This window comes from Zootermopsis nevadensis, unplaced genomic scaffold (genome assembly GCF_977971745.1).
Source record: "Zootermopsis nevadensis isolate Lab colony 2312 unplaced genomic scaffold, Znev_1.0 Znev_ptg000004l, whole genome shotgun sequence".
NCBI lineage: Eukaryota > Metazoa > Arthropoda > Insecta > Blattodea > Termopsidae > Zootermopsis > Zootermopsis nevadensis.
In genome coordinates this window covers 1,665,078-1,682,830 of record NW_028259136.1, presented here as the reverse complement: position 1 = coordinate 1,682,830, position 17,753 = coordinate 1,665,078, and the positions used below count along the sequence as shown (strand labels likewise).

Below are 17,753 nucleotides of genomic sequence, written 5' to 3'. Positions count from 1 at the left end.
GTTTGGTTGGCAATTAGGCAAAATAGTATACAGTAGTCTCACACATTATTTAAAATAGGTAAATTGCCCCCACCCCCAAATTTCCCATTACTGATAAAGTTTGTACTCCTTAATGTGATTGTCATATAATACTTCATTACAAATTATCTGCAGACGCTTTAAACTACACGTCTTATGAAAATCGTCTACAATAGATAATTCACACAAGGTAAAACATCACTACATATATTCATATTTTCAGTTGTTTGGTCAGGTAACATGTTTACATCACAATTGTTAATTACTTTTGTGCCTAGTAGTCAAATTATATACTTTCTGTGTAGGATTTCTATATATATACTTCCATCATATTAAACAGCATTACCCAGATGATGGAGGCAGCACTCCATGGTATTATATCCTACAAGACATCTTCAGATTGGTAAAATTAACCATTCCTGTGTTATCGAGGGGGGTGGTGTTTTTATCAAGTTGGTTTCAAGTTATATTGTAACGCACAGAGTAAATAATAATATATGCGTGACGTTTTACGCTGCGTGAGTTGCCAATGTTAAGATCTAGTACAATTTCAGATTGTCACGGCGGAGATTATGAAGAGTGGCTGTGTTGGGTCAGGTAGAAGTTTCATCCGCGCGAGGAATTGGCGTGATATTTAGAAACTATTCAGTGAAGGCAAAACTTTGACCGGACCACTAAGGAATATGTATTATTTGAAGTTTACGCGGCGGTGAGTCTGAACAGTGCTGTCTTCTGGGTTGTTGCACCGTGTGGTCTGGTAGTAGTTTATCGACGTTTTAGAGGTCCTTGCTGCCTCCATCAGGTTGGTAAATTTCTACCAGACTACACGGCACAAAATCCCAGAAGATAACGATCTTCAGTAGGGAATATGATTGAGTTACGTTGGTATTATCGGTGATCTGTGTAGCGCGAAGTTGTACCAACACGAATTGCTCACGAAATGAATTTAGTTGTAGTAGTAATAGTAGCTGTATTTCAGACAAATGTCTACCAGACTGCAAGGTGCAGCATCTATATCTAGGTTCTAACCAAGAGAACCGTTCAACCAAAATCATTTTCACAAAGGACAAGTTTCCTGTAATTGAGATTTCGTGATGGGATAACCTCCCACCAGTGGCTATAATCCCTAGATTGTATTGTCCAGGCTTTCCGCCACGACAAAATTCCCGTTAGCGTAAGCACAGCCTCATTTTAATTTCAAGGCTCTGTGTTCCATTTACAGCAACGCGTTTCTAACGCAGGAATGGTATAACCTTTCAAGGGACGATGTCTTACGCTTGCGCATGGCTCGCCTTATGGTTGGTTGCTGTTTATGAGTAAAAGTTCTAGACATATCGTCGTGTGACTTTTGTATACAGCAGTACCAATACATACATCATATGTGGTAATATTCAGGTTTACTATGATTGTGGCGTCTTGGTTCATAGACGTGGCTTGGTTTGTGTAAAGACAGACCAAAGTATGCTGCTCATAACTAAAGCATCATGGAAAGTACGGATTTAGGAAGGGACTTTTGATTGAATATTAGACATTGCTTTGTACGTGTTTTCTATTATGCCGGATAATATAAACAGGAATGCTTACATTTTGGTATTGTTAATTGGTATGTATAATTACATTTTGAAACATGCTGAGGAAGGTGTAATACAAACAGGATTTTTTGGTGTCTATTTGGTGTTATAAAATTACACAACGTTTCGATGATTGTATCTGCCCTCTGCTTCTGGTATGAAGGGGAGCGGCATCTACTCCGTGATTTAGATTAGCTAGTTCTTTCTAGCAGACCCCACAGACTAGGTGCCAGAAGTGGCTTTGATTCCCACATTCCAGGTTTGATTATTTTGAGTTGAAATAAGGAATGGATTAGGATCAGGTTTCATTCAGTCACTTGAAGGTACTTGACCTAGTGTGAATAAACTTTACAAATTGTGGTAGAAATTACTAAAGCTGTACAGTCTTTTTGTGAATACAGTACTGAACTTCCAGGTTTAATAAAAACTAACTGTCTTGGTTAATTGAGTGACCATTAGCTTTCAAAGGACTTTGCTTCACGGAGTTGGGTATTGAAGTTGATTTGGAGGCTGCAGTATGGAGTACTGAATTAAGGGACATTGTACACACATTCTGGATGTTCTGTCAGTGGACTGCTTTTGACACCAATATTTGAAGCTGGAAAGAAAATTTGAAGCTTGATTTATGTAAATTCTGTCTCCTTAATCCATGAAAGAGCATTATACAGTATCCACATGACTTTTGAAAATGCAACTGTTTTCATATGAGAGTGTTTTATTTTCTGAGGAAGAAGTTGCCCTTTATTTAACATTTTAGAAATTTGTCTTGCTGCTTCTGGAAGCAAAACAGTAAACTCTTATTAATTTAACAACCTGTCAGTCCAGATGTATTGGGAAGTATGAACAGGTTTTCTAGTTAAGTTTTACTGTAACTATAACCCTGGTGTCAGCAAATATCATTTCTGAACATGCTGAATCTAAAATGCCTAACATTTGTTTTTCTTAAGGCCTGTATTAATTTAGTTTGTTGGGTCAGTTGGTACAACAATATATGTATTGTTGGGCTGGGGAATAGTTCTAATACCTTTGGTTTTTCATTGTTTTCTTCAGTCCAGGTTCTAGGATAGCATGTATATATGCTACAGTTGATTCCAGCCATATCCACTCTGAATTTGTTATTCATGATCTTTCTGTCTTGTCCCACTTGATAGTAATGGTATCAATAATTATATGTTAGATTCATTTATTTTAATCATTGTAACAGTAGCAGGTATATTACGTTTGTGAACAGTTCATGGTTTACCAGTGCCATCAAATGTCAGAACATGATGGAATTTTTTGTCAGTAGTACACGTTTGCAGTGTAATCCGGATCATCACAGTGATGTAAGATAACCATATGACCAAACCTAACTTTGGCCTACACCAGTGTCTTGTGGTACCAGGTGGTCATTCACTTGAAATTTCTTCACCAGGATTTTGTATCAGTCTAGCTTATGTTTATACTTATGAATTATTCAAATATTTTTGTTTTCAGGATTTTGTGAGTAAAGAATGGGTTTACTGACTGATCCAGGTGCTGGGCATGGGAGGCTCACTCAGCTCTTGGTCACCTATCACAACAAATTGATTATTTTATTATACATTGGAGGAGTACTGTGGTTTATGATTTTAGCGCACAAACATTTTAATGCAGGTACATATTCAATTCAACCTTTCTTTGGGAAAACAGTTTATATACAAATTTATTATAAAGTAGAGTTGAGTAGAGTAGAGTTTATTTACATTCCATAGATCCTTCTTAGGACTCAACCAAAGGATGTAGAACATGTCATTTCATACAATATACATACACTTCAGAACTTTCAACACAAGTACAAGAACGTATTTCACATATCAATGTACATAAATTTCAGATTCTGCAATACAAGTATGAAAAATAATTTTACAAATTAATATACATAAACCTCAGAATTTTAAATATAAATGCAAAACTTGCTTTACATATACGTAGATTATGGATATAAAGCTTAAACATTTTCAGCAGAGATGAAATCATCTACAGAATAGAAGGAGTGAGTAAAGAGGTAATCTTTCAATGCAGGCTTGAATACCTTTATATCATAATTTAGACTTTTAATTGTTGGTGGAAGATTATTAAACAACTTGATACCTGTGTAGTACACTCCTTTCTGATATTTAGTAAAGTTAGCATTTGACACATATAGATCATGTTTACGTCTTGTATTTAAATTATGTACATCTGTATTTCTTTTAAATTTATCCATGTTTTCCACCACAAATGATAGCAAGCAGAGTATAAATTCACTTGCAAGTGGAAGTATATTAAATTTACAAAATAATTTTCTACAAGATACCCTGCTTTTGACACCAGCCATTATTCTAATTATTTTCTTATGCATGCAAGTGTTTTACAAACCTAACAAACATTAGATTTCATAAGGTTATCAATGGTTGTAATGAATGGTGTTTTGAATTTAACATATTTTTAAACAGGTACATATTTTTCTGAAAATGCACTTCTTCCTGGACTTGTGAAAGGTGAATTTGATGAAGATGCAATAGCTAAGGTGTATCAATCTGAGCTTCTGGATGAGGCAGCCAAATATCCTAATGGAGTGCCATACTCTTGGCTGATTGCCAAGTTTCGGCAACTTAATCTTGATACGTACACCCACAACTTCACACTCACCTATCCATTAGGATTGGGAAACGTAAGAAATATTTGCAACAACAATACAGCCATTTTTTTATTTATACAGAAATGTTTTGTTTACATTTTAACAGACATTGTGTCCATCAATGCTACACCATCATTGGCTTGTTACTGTCTTTATAACAACATTAAAATTTGAACTACAGTTACATAAATGAAGAAGTGCATATTTTTCAACTGCTTCAAAACAAAGATATGTAAGTGGAGAAATGGCTGTATCATCCTCAATGACTATTTTGTTATTGTATACTTTGATATGTAATGCAGCAATATGTAATACTATAGTAGGCTTGAAACTTTGAGATATAACTAAATAGGGATTGTGCTCCTCTAGGTCAGTGGTATTCAACCTTTTTGTTTGCATGCACCCAGATATAATTTCTCTTCAACTTTGTACCCCCAAAGTTGTTGGTGTATAATTCAAGTTATACATAGTATATAACCTACAACTAAAAAAAATTAAATAAATTACATTACTGATTATTCAGTGTTTATCATAAAATAATATATATATTTTTTTAAATTTCACATACCCCCTAAGATGTCTTCGCGTACCCCAGGTTGAATACCACTGCTCTAGGTTATGATGTCATGTAAGTTTGGAGGATCTGTTTGCCTCTATCTTCAGTACAGATTATGGAAGTAGGTTACTCCAAAACATTGGTAACCACTTACAAGACTATACAGTGTTAAATCGGAAGGCCAAAATCACCACTGGAATTGGAATTGATCTCTCTATTGCTTTCTAGGTCTTCCTGCATCTCTTCTACCTCATGGAATAAATTTATAAATTTTGTTTGGAATGTGATCTTTTTCCTTTCTGTCACAGCCAGTAAGTCCTGTGATTCTGAAATTTTAATTTTTTCTGTATATCATAATCCCTTTTCCGATGTAGCATGGCATCTGCATACAGAAGTGACTTGTTGAGGAATGCCCAGCCAGCTCTGTAATCACATGGTGAATCCTCCATGATGATGTCATTACCCAACCAACCAAGTGCTCATGTGATGGTCATATTGACCACAAACAACTCTGATTATACTGGAGCCATTAGTGAAAGTCAAAGGTCATGTGGCAAATATGCTACAGTTGCTGCAGGGTATGCGCATCTCCAAAGTTCTTACATTTTTTTGTCATGAAGCAAAAGTTTCACAGTGATTGACACAGTATTAGAATACTGACCAGTTCTCATAAATAGTTTTTTTTTTAAATGTGTACAGAAATTTACTGGGAAGAATGTATATGCAATTCTTCGTGCTCCCCGGAGTTCAAGCACTGAGGCATTGGTTCTGAGTGTACCGTACCGGCCACCGAGCAGTGTTAATCCTGGCACTGCTCCATCTATAGCAATCATGCTTGCTGTTGCAAAGTTCTTCAGACGTAAGTTGTGTACTTCGCCATTGATTATTTTGGGAGTTTTAGAACTGAAAAGTTAGTATCGGATGTAACATTATGTAGATGTATCTTTGATAATATAATGGAAAGAATTCTAACTCAGATAATACCTAGTCATATGAAAATACATCTGCAATTGTTATATAAAAGTTTGGTGAAGAAAATGGTAACTAATTACATTACAAATACAGCAGCATATATCTTAGAAATACATCTGTTGTATATGTTACTAACGTAATCTTTGCAGGGATTTTGCCACTGCTCTTTGTTAAGCTTTTCTTTTGCATCAGATGCAAGCTTTTTGTATTTCAGAATCTATGTAGATTTGTGTTATTATTTAGGTCAGAAATACTGGGCAAAAGATGTGATCTTTCTGGTGACTGAACACGAGCAGTTGGGAGTGCAAGCATGGCTTGAGGCTTACCATAAAGTTACCTGTGGGAGAAGTGGTGTGCTTGATCATGGTGATATGATGGGTAGGGGTGGAGCAATACAGGTAATAATAAATCATCATTACTGGATATGTTCCTACATAAGGTAATAGTGTTTGAAGGGCTGTAAAAAGAGCCAGCATGCACAATGGACCTAGGAGTGGTCTGAGTACTCAGGGCAACTAAAGTTATTCCCCCAATACCAATGCAAAATTCATATAGGTCTCAAAGAAGTAGGATGTTAAGGGTTGGACTGTATTTAATTAGCTCATCCTACAGTCCTATGGTAAGCATATTTAAAAAACCCTTCATGTTGTATGAAAGCAAGGAAGTTCTTGACTGAGTAACTAAAATTTTTCAAGGAAGCTCCAGCACAGTGGAGTCCGTTGTAGCCATATTTTTGAATCTAGGCTGCAATATGAAGGAAATTTATTATGATTCAGACAGTTTATATAAGTAAATGCAGGTGTGGTTGAACCTCTTGCTACATGAATAAAATGAATTATAAGTAGACCCTTTTAACAGGGTCATATAAGCAGATGTGCTAACACACACTTATTAATTCATTCCAAGATTATCTGCTTTAATGTGATGAAATATGTTCACAGACTGGATGTGACTCATTGTCCTACAAGTTCACATTTATTTTTATAGAACGTTAAACTCACATTTTAAATAAATATTCATTTTCTTTTGACAGGCTGCCATAAACCTGGAACTTCATGCTGAAAAGATAGGTCACATTGATGTGAAAATTGAGGGTTTGAATGGTCAGTTACCGAACTTGGATCTGGTGAACTTGGTACACAGGATGTGTTCCAAAGAGGGTGTCAAACATACATTCAAAAATAGGGTGAGACAGTAGATTTAAATTCTTTCTGTCCATTTATTGGGAAAGAATGATTATTGGTTGCTTCAAAACCAAGACCATTAACCCCTTAAGTGGGCTAAGTACATATATGCATGGATGGTTAACGCCCACATGGTGTGGAGTTCACATATATGCATGCTTCAGATAAGATACTGTTTAGTGGGTTAAGCTCATATATGTGCACTGTTTCTGTCATGCCTCAATGGGGTGTTCTGCCATCTAGTGAAATTATTTTCAACTCTGGTCCTGCTCTAATTTTCAGTATGAGTAGATTTGGACAGCAGGGGGAAATGGGCAACCATGCCCGACAAAACAATAGTTTTTGGCACAATGATTTTCTCCCAACTGCCGTGATGGAATTGCAAATTATTTCTTGAAATGTGTGAAAAATAGATCCCACAAGACATTAAAAGTATTTATCTTGAAATACTCTACTAAATCCAGTGGAAAAGTCCTGTCTTATTTTCACATTTTTATGATGCAAATTATGGTTTGTGTAATCTTAGCTGTTTACTAGTTATTCCTTGTCTCACCCAAGAATGATCATGATGTAAACAAAGAGGAGAGGCAATAACCTACAGCCTACCGCATGATTAGAGGGAGACTGGTGCTAATATGTCAACTTGGTATGCATTCACAAGAAATAGTTTCATTATTTAATAATGAGTTCTCTGTCATATATTGGCCAAGAGATTATACAGACCATTGTATTATGTTTTATGAATTTATTAATTCTTCCCTTGAATTAATGTAGGCATCATGAGCAAAACACATGTTATCAGTTGATGACAATGCAGTGTTTCAGAAACTTTCATGTACCTTGTAAACATTAAGCATATGTACAGGGTGGCGCACGAAATGTTACCCGATTGAAAGTTTAAATGAAGGCTTTAATATTCATATAATGGTACATATATATCTATGAACACAAAGAACAATTCATGGAGATTTATCCTTTATGGATTACATGCTTAATGTGACCACCGTTCTGTTGTGCAACTTCCGAAACACGAACAGCTACGTTCGTGATTACTCGACGGCACATATCCTCCGAAATTTCACCATACATTTAAGCAATCAAAACCCTGAGTTGCATGATTGAGGCTGGTTTTTTTGGAAACAGTTTTTCCTTAAGATAACCCCAAAGGAAAAAGTTGCAGGGGTTTATGTCCCGGACTATTGGGTGGCCAGTTCTGTCCACATCCTTGGCGAGCAGGATATAGGTGGGAAATCACACGTGGACCGAAAGTGTCATGCAGGAAGTCCAAGACAACGTTTGCTGTGTGTGGTGTAGCCCAATCTTGCATAAACCACTGTGTATTTAACGGCAAACCGGGCTTCTTTGCAAGGCTACTCTGACTGCTTCAATGTTCTGCGGGCTACGCATACTTGTGGCACGTCCACGTTTCTTTTCCAACACTGTACCATCCTGATGAAACTGCTGATGAAGTCTGAATAGTTTTTGGAGCAGGGGCCCAGTGAGTACCAAAATGGGCATGAAACCGTCTCTGCGTTTCCACAACACTTTTTGTTTCCACAAAAAACAAAACTGAACCGTAAGTTTTCCCTTGTCTGCCATCTTCTGCATACTGGCGGGAAACCGCGACATAATAACCTCGCGTTAGCTAGGTGATGCATATGTCACCTAATGGTATCTCCATGAACTACTGCGCTTACCCACATGACAGAAAACTTCATCCGATAACGTGGTTGCTGATTTATCGTTAAAACAAATAGGGCATCATTTCGTGCGCCATCCTGTACATTCCTCTCTACCAATCAAGTGACATGGCTAGATGTGTATTCTCTACTCCTGCGATGGTATAGTGAACAGGAAGTTTGTGACAGTGTGGTAAAAACATTGTTTTGATTTAAAGAGCCTTGATTATTTAGTAATTTTTATTCCTTTGATTGTCTCTTACAAAAAGGAGAGTGGTAACTACAGAGACTGGTATAGAGAGTGGCTTCATTCATTCAAGACATTAATGGCAATGGTTGCAACACAAGCATCTGGCGTTCCTAATGGGAATCATGGTCTGTTCCATAGGTGAGTCTGTTCTTAAAGTCCATAATGTAATATAACATACCATATTTTCCAGAATATACATTTTGAATCATTGATTGCACTTTATGTTTGCACACATTTAAATTGGCATATTAAGAACGTAGTTTTAGTGAAAGGTTCTCCAAAAATGGTAATAGATGTATTTTATTAATTGTGTGATGTATTTAGAACTGTTAAGTCAATTTTGTAAGACTTATTACATGTAAGAATTTCCTTACTCCATCATTTCAAAATTGGGTGTACAATATATTTGGGAGTACATTTAGCCAAATATGAATCATTGCCAGATATTTATACAATGTCAAGAGCTTGTGGATTGCTGCTCTGAATATTACTGATTTGAATTAAAACATTTTATAGTTATGACATTTATAGTGTGGACTTTTCTTAGGTAAATGAATCCTTAAAATCTATGTGATGGATTGCCGTATGTTTATACATTATAGGGATCTCATAGATTGCTGTCCTAAATACTTGGTTTGTATAGATTCAAACATTTTCTAAGTTATGTTCTATTTTTAGGACAGTTACAATGAACATTCTACCTTATGCCCCTTAAAAGTATAGTAACCAATATACAGGTGTCCCAAAAATATATGTGTATGTTCATTGTATGAAAATGAGATATAATAATTTCTACCATTACACACATCAGAATTGGTGAATTGACATATCTATTGTAGGTGTCCAGAATGACCACCATCCATGTCTTCCATAAACTTAACACATAGAGGGTGATAACAAGGTTCATATTTTATGTTATAGTGTGTATACATATTTTTGGGACATTCTGTATATGCCTATTTTTGCTGAGGTAAAGTTCATAGTCCTGTGCATTACTTCCTGCATGTAGAATTGAGAAACAAAAAACATTTCAGGTGGCTTCTTGACCCACGAAAACCAGTACTCAATGTTAAGAAAGGTTTTAAGTTTGTGGGAACAAATGGTAACAACACATTTCAGCAGCAGTGCTTTTGAATTTAAGGACTTTTGACTGTCATTGACACATGATGTGCTGTGTAATGCATCTGTGTTTGGGGCAGCTGCCTCATTTGCCCTTGCTCAGCTGTTATCATGTGTAAAGGTTTTGTAAGTTTCTTGAAGCATTTGTTTTTAAACAACTTACCATCAACAATTATGAGCAAAGAGATGGTTTGACTGAATGTGTTGAAGGCTGACATTTTTGTCTTTCACAGACATAATCTCAAAAAAGGTGTATCATCGCTATGTTGGTACATTTTACTATGGAAAGTTTTTACTGAATTTGTAGGCATGGTTGTCATCTTATGTCATAACAAACGTTTGCTATTGTATGAGGTTTATCGGTTACAATCATAAAGTCAAGAGATATATATTCATCTTGCGTGGCTGCCATACTCTGTATTTTCTGTTTCAGAAGCAAGTGATTTTAACAGATGTGTGTTTTAAAAACATCTTTTATCACAAAATGTTCTACACATAACAGTGCAGTAGTTTGTACACCTGCCTCATGTTCATGAAGTACCTGGTTTAGATCATTGCCAGGATACTGGCTGTCCTGATTGGATTTTGAGTCTTTTTTTTTTTCCTTCCCTTCAGGAAATGCTGGGTTGATAGTACCTTAAAATAGATCATGACCACAACCAAATTCATCCTTACTTGTCTTTCATAATTAGATTTTTATCCAGTGCTGAAAAGTGTCATTAAGTAAACCAAAATATGAGTTATTTTTGGCATCAGTATATTGAGATGATGTAATAGAGATTGGAATGCATTCCATAACAATTCTATCACATGGCTTTATAAGGTGTTAAGAGATGTTTGGTCGCCCTTGGTGGACTAGTTGTTGGTGTGCTCACCATTGGACCCAAGATTTGCAGGTTCAAACCAGGTCATTTTCGATGGATTTTTAAGGGTGATAAATATCTGTAGCGCAATTTCCTTTGGAGAGGAAGTAAAGCCGGCGTTCCCATGTTGTAGATTTACAGCGTGTAAAAGAACCTTATGAGCATGAACAAGATGTTTTGTAAGCAAAATTCATCAGCCATTTCTCACACATGTGTCTCCTTATTTTCTAGTAGATGACAGACAAATCAGGATTGAGTAGAAATTGTGCAGAGGCAGTGGGCTTGTCACTCACTAATTACAGATGCACACTTCAAAGACTAGGTAACCTTCCACATGGGAGGAGGCCAAGGCCCAAACTTAGGCTATAGTCCCATTGGATGGAAGAGATGTTTGCCATTGTTGTTAACAGTAACACAGCTGAAGTCTATAAGTATAAATTAATGGTTTCTTTTCTTAAGAAACAAGGAAAGTAGACTAATATTATATTTTAGCAGCACAGTATGCAAGATGGAGATTAGACTTTTAATGTTTGTTGTTTTCCAACTATAGGTTTGGTATTGAGGCTGTGACTTTGGAAGGTTTTGAAAAGAAGGGGAAAGGTAGTCCAGCTCTTTATTTCCAGGTAGGGCGGTAAGTACAATTCGATAACAAAGGTTGTGACACCCATTACATTTTTTGATGTGACGTGTCTGGAAATGTAATAGCAGGAGAGAAAAGAACTTAACAAAGTGGATTACAAAAGAAATTGGTTAGTTAAATCATGGTGTGTACAACAAGGAAAATGGTTACAACTAAGTAGTGCAACATAGAGAATATTGGTACTTTCTCACCAGGGATGATAGTGTGTAGTAGTTACCAAAATGTATGGTTATAAATACTGTTTGCTAAGGATGATAATATATTAAATGGAATATACAACAGAGGCATACTGAAATCCTGTTACAAGTCAGCAAATGTACTTGGCTGGTTTAGAATATATATAATATTAATAAAATATTACCTGTACTTGAATATGGGGCTGTGTAACAGCATTGTTATTGGCTTGAAGTTTAGTTGCCATGGAAATGTGATCCACGACCTACAGTATAGTCTCCTGTCAGCCAATGCACATGGTGGCTGTGCAGTTTGGTTGTTACGGAAAAATGTACAATCAATGGCATCACACTCGGACCATTTAGGTGATGTGATACATGGACAGACCTCTCCTTTCTCCATGTATTCCTTTTCTATTTCTTCCAACATACAACAACAATGAAAAATAACCCTAATATCATTTTTAAATTTTTGTACTTCTTCTTATACTTCTAACAACCATCGCATGGTACTTACCGAGTAGAATATTTTACCATGTAGTGTCGTTTATTAGCTTTGCTACATCAAAGGTTTCCCCAGTGTCCTTGCCCATTTTAATATCTCCTTTGTTGGTGCAAGTAGTCATGAAAACAAGAACCTGACTTGTATGTGATACAGTTGCTTATTTGACACAGCCTTACAAATTTGGCATGCTTCAGTCTTAAGACAGTATCCATTACCAGCAGTTTGAAGAATTTAAAGATTAGATTTTTGTGTATGATAATTAATATTAGATATGTTGATCATTTCCTTTCAGTGTGCTTGAAGGGTTATTTCGGAGTTTAAATAACCTGCTGGAACGTTTCCATCAGTCATATTTCTTCTATCTTCTGCCTGCTGCTGACAGATTCATCTCTATAGGTAATACATTATACAGACTGTCTGAAGAACAGCTTTCTTATGATGTTTTGCATGACAAAGATTACATGTTACATATTAATTTGCAGGTATGTATATGCCACCTCTTGGGTTGATTTGTGCTGGTTTAGTAATTAAAGCATTTGCCCTGTGGCTAAAAATGCAAGAGGATTCAACTAAAAAGCAGCCTGCAGAAAATGAGGACACTGAAGAAGATAAGAGTAAACTTAGCAATCAGGTTTGTTATGTATGATAGTAAAATCTGTGTCCTCTACATATATTAATATTATATAAACATTTGTATGGGTGTGCATATGGACACAGTTTTATTTGACATACTCCATACCTAACATTAAAGAGCAATAATGCAAACTTTTTTAACAAGTGTAAAACACACGTGCTTTCATGAATATAGGTGAGTCAGAAGTATGTTTACAAACTTCGTGTGCGTGTTCCAGGAGCAAAAATAATAACAAATGTTCCTATGAACATGGGGTCGCAAATGTTTCATTTTCAAAATAATAGCCAAAAATAAGTTTCAATGAATTTACTTTATATCGAAGTGAATCCAGTTTCCAGCAAAGATTTTCAATTAACGTTTGGGCAGGAATTGTTGGCGGCATGCTTCCATCGCATCTAAGAGGACCCTCATATCAGCGATTCTTAAGAAAACACTTGTCACATCTCCTTGAAGTTGTACCACTGAATACAAGAAGACAAATGTGGTTTATGCATGACGGAGCCCCAGCACACTTCTCCCATCGCGTCAGATATCATCTCAATGAGCAGTACCCTCAGCGATGGATTGGGCGTGGTGGCCCAGTAGCATGTCCACCGAGGTCACTGGACCTGACTCCATTGAACTTTTATCTGTAGGGACACTTGAAGTCCCTCGTTTATGCAACACCCATAAACAATGCAGACAACCTATGGGAACGTGTGCAGAAAGCATGCCAGATGGTTCGAAACCCTGGTTTGTACAAACGAATTTATCAGTCTTGTGTACGTCGTGCTCGTGCATGTGTGGATGAACAATGGAGGAACAACCTTTGAGAATCTGTTATACAGAAATATCCCTGTCCTTATACTTGGCAATAAAGGCATACATTGAACATTATTTTTGGCTATTATTTCAAAAATGAAACATTTGTGACCCCATGTTCATAGGAACATTTTTTCTTATTTTTGATCCTGGAACACGCACATGAAGTTTCTAAACATACTTCTGACTCACTCTGTATATTTATTATTCTCATTTTTATTTACGTGTCCATACAAAGTCACATTTGCATGGCTTTATATTATAACAGAATAGCAGTAGAGAATGCTCAAGGTTTTTACATTTTGTGTTTCTGAAAGAAATGAGTAAATTTACCCTTAATTAAGGCATTCCCATTGTTTTGAATTAACTGTAAAAATGCATAGACTTTGTTGATTGTAATGACTTTTATTTCAGTATTTCTGTTCCATTAATTTTGCCTTTGTTATGTCTGCTGGTTCTTTATGAAAGGTGCTTGTAGTTTGAAACTCAAACATGGGATCCTGCAATAGTGTGGTCCCAAAGGTGTGTTAGGCAATTTAGTGGTTTCATTTGAACATACACATTTCAGTGACTGGGGTCTGTGTCATTTATCTGGTTACACTTAAAGCAACAGCTTTTAAATTTACTAGCTGAGCAATCTGTATGGGGGTTTTCTGAGGGTATTTAAATTTCTGTACAAGCTATCAGAGAACTGTATAATAAGTAAGAATGAGAAAAAGAGTGGAATTATTATTATTGTTTCTGATTATAATTAGTGTCTGGTTATTATTATTATTATTATTTTCCAAATGTTTCAGTTAGTCACATCTGAAACTAACACTGTCATGTGTTCTGGGTTTGTAAGAAAGGTCGTTTATAATATATGTTGAAGATAATTTTAATTTTATACTTTTCTTCCACCAGGATTCAACAAACAATTTCAGCTTAGTCCCTGTGGGAGTGACTGTTCTAGCAGCTCATTCTGTCAGTATAGTCATGTTGTCTTCCCCTCAGAAACTTAATGCACTGGGTCTTAAGTTTGGATTGTCGACTCCACTAGCTTTATACGCGGGATACTTTATTATGACTCTGTTAATGTCTATTCTTCCACTGTTTGCTTGCAGGTGAGTTACTTTGACTGGGCTGAAATTTGAACTTTTCTTGAAGTGTTCATCATTGTTTGGTCCAGACATTAGGCTTGGACCTCTGGAATATTATATCTAAAGGGCAATTCATTCATGATAGAGAAATAGCTGAAGGGGGGATATAAAAATGGCACATATAAGAACTTTGTAAAATATGAATTTTAGCCTTGTATATAATGTTTCCTGTGAATAGGTTAAAATGTTTTCTTCTCTTAAGGCATATTGGAAGAACAGTGGAAAGTCGAAGTATCTTCAACATTGTTGCATTACTGGAACTGGCTACAATTTTGCTGTGTACATCAATGCAAAACTTTTCTTTGGCTCTTCTCAGTGCTGTTGTGTATGTTCCTTCTGGTTTATTAATGGTTCCAACACAAAACAGGTGAATTTTCTTTTATTTATATGTATTAGGAAGAAAATGTTATAACAGAAATAAGAATGAGTTTCTAGACTGGTTACTGTATGAAGTTAAAATGGTCTTCATTTTTTGTTATAATATCTTATCGTATTCTTATATCTCACCGCCGTTAAAACCTCAAATCCTACAAGGAAAAATAAACTGCATAGTACAAATGGCTATGCAACAATAGATTTTTATCTCATTTATAATAGATCATGAGTGATTTTTCTGTTGGAGGAAATACGTAGTTATGATATTGAAGCAAGACTATGGTAGAGACATAATAATGCCAGTTTGATATTCAAATTTAATAAATAATAATTAATTTTGATAGTAAAAGTAAGTTATTGAAAGATGTGATAATAGCAGGCAGAAGGTAAATAAGATTGTTGAAGTAATTTAACATATTTCAAATATAACATGTACATATTGAAATTGTGAGATAATACATTTCTGAAAAAAATTATTTCAATTACTCCAGTTTTGACAACACCTTTGCACTCTTGTACTCTTATTTATTGCCATTGAGGGGGGGGGGGGGGGGGGGGAAGAAAAGAAAAGAAAGAAAGAAATATTTGTCTATTCTATCCAAGTCTGCATGGATAGAATAGACTTATTTTATCCATGTCTGCATGGTTCATCTCTGGAACTTCTAAATGGATTTTGATGACAAATTGTTTATATTGGTCCAGTATGACTCCAACTTTTCATGATGCTCAAATCCTTTGCCAGTCCTTCCCCAAAGGCTAATTTTCAGAAAACTGGTACATGATATCATCTGTGGATCAGATCAAGATCTATGATCTTTATGTGAATCATTTTTCGATATGATGAGCAGTAAACAATGTCTAAGGGACTTCATGTAGTGTAGAAGAAATGCAGCTTTGTAACAGTTGATTTTTATCTACAATACATTTATATTTGCCAGTAAGGAATGCAAAATTGCAAAGAAATACATTTTGGAAGTACTGTACATTTACTTCACTGGAATACATGTTGCAGGTATTACGATAAATTCCATACTCAGTAATATCGCATGCAATTTACAGTTACCTTGCAGTCCTGATTTTATGTTCATACAGGATCCTGACTATACTTCAGAAAATATTATGGGTGTTTTTGCATCCCCTATGGTTGCTGATCATTGTTGTGCTGTTTCACACTACACTGACATTTCCAGACGAGTCAGTTCTTGTACTTTCAGAAATGGGTATGTATGGGGCTCCTTTCTTAGAGAGTACAAGGCCAGTATAGAAAGAGAAACTTTATGGTCTGATTTCTACTCTTTCTACGAGGCTCGTCCACAAAGTAAGTTTCATGGAAATATTTATTGCAACAGATACAGCAAGTGTCCAGCTATTTTTCAACATATTCGCCACCGGAATTGAGACATTTGTCATACCGTGGGACCAACTTTTGAATACCTGTGTCGTAGAAGTCTGCCGCCTGGGATTGGAACCACTGTGTGACAACCATCTCCGCCTCTCTGTCATTCTCAAAACGCTGACACTGACCGGACAGGAATTTCTTGAGGTGTAGGAAAAGATGGAAATTACTGGGAGTGAGGTCCGGGCTGTAGGGTGAATGATTAAACACCTCCCAGCTGAACTCCTGCAGGAGACTTGCTGTCCGTCGAGCCGTGTGCGGCCTAGCGTTATCACTGACCGCACTTCACAGTCGGCGGTGGAATAAGAACCTCCATCTTCAACAGCTGCAACGATGCTACTGTGAGAACGCGGGAAGTACCGTTAGTGCATGCGCCATGCTACGTCATTGCTCTATCACGTACGCACAGTCGCTTCGCGCAATATAAGGTTTGCTAGCTGTGGGACGAGTGGGAAACTTACTTTGTGGACGCGCCTCGTATTTACCTGATATGACTGGTGAAGAAAGAATTAGTGTCTTTGTTGAAATATGAACCAGAATCATACTGTCTGTAACTACTGATATTATAATGGTAACTGAGGCATCATGTATTGTCATCCATGAGAGAAATTACAGAACAGTTTTACACATAACATAGTGCCAAATTAATTTTTTGTATATTTTGTTTTTCAGGTATGCGTGCTGTGCTCAAGGCACTGGTTTTTGCAGTGGTTGATAGCTATATTTATGCAAACTGGCTGTTTCCAGTTGCTACTGCCATTCTTCTTCCAAACTGGATACTGTTTTGGATTGTATTACATAATAGTCCTTACCAGGAAAAAAAAGAAGAAAAAAATGAAGACTGACAAAAGAAAAACTCAGTGAAGGTGACAGTATATTTGTGTATGAATTTACTCAAAGTGAAATTAGATCAAATCTATTAAATTTCCAATGTTGGTGTAATTACTTACACTGATTGCATTTTATAGGTTTGAAGATAGGTCAATGAGATTGCCTGAAATTTTTATGAGAGAAGAAAAGTGAATTGTAACCATTATTAATGGTGTATTGTCTACAGAGGTTTGTAGTTTTGATGAAAAATTAGAATGATCCTAGATTGTGAGCTAACCAGAGGATATTAACACATTGTATAATGGATGTGAGTACCTCATGGTACATTCTGTACTTGGACATTTAATTAAACTACATAAATGCTATACATTTATGAAAGTTCATGTTTTCACTTGCCATTGACCAA

General features: G+C 36.1%; 1 protein-coding gene across 9 annotated transcripts; it reads left to right on the top strand.

Annotated features, from left to right (window-relative positions):
- Nucleotides 1-126: 126 nt before the first annotated feature.
- GAA1 (glycosylphosphatidylinositol anchor attachment 1) lies at nucleotides 127-17,714 on the top strand. 9 transcript variants are annotated; one of them, XM_022058340.2, is made up of 15 exons: nucleotides 190-208; nucleotides 573-727; nucleotides 3,066-3,224; nucleotides 4,046-4,263; nucleotides 5,486-5,645; nucleotides 6,002-6,156; nucleotides 6,792-6,944; nucleotides 8,891-9,009; nucleotides 11,404-11,484; nucleotides 12,464-12,567; nucleotides 12,654-12,802; nucleotides 14,510-14,709; nucleotides 14,948-15,112; nucleotides 16,213-16,340; nucleotides 17,189-17,714. In XM_022058340.2, exons 3-15 carry the CDS (start codon nucleotides 3,083-3,085, stop codon nucleotides 17,359-17,361), a joined length of 1,947 nt encoding a protein of 648 aa, XP_021914032.1. In that variant the 5' UTR covers nucleotides 190-208; nucleotides 573-727; nucleotides 3,066-3,082; the 3' UTR covers nucleotides 17,362-17,714. The 9 variants fall into 9 exon arrangements, with proteins under 9 accessions (XP_021914033.1, XP_021914032.1, XP_087198960.1 ...); XM_022058341.2 differs by lacking the exon at nucleotides 573-727 and having other exon boundaries at nucleotides 127-208; XM_087342834.1 differs by lacking the exon at nucleotides 190-208 and having other exon boundaries at nucleotides 561-727.
- The last annotated feature ends 39 nt before the right edge of the window (nucleotides 17,715-17,753 follow it).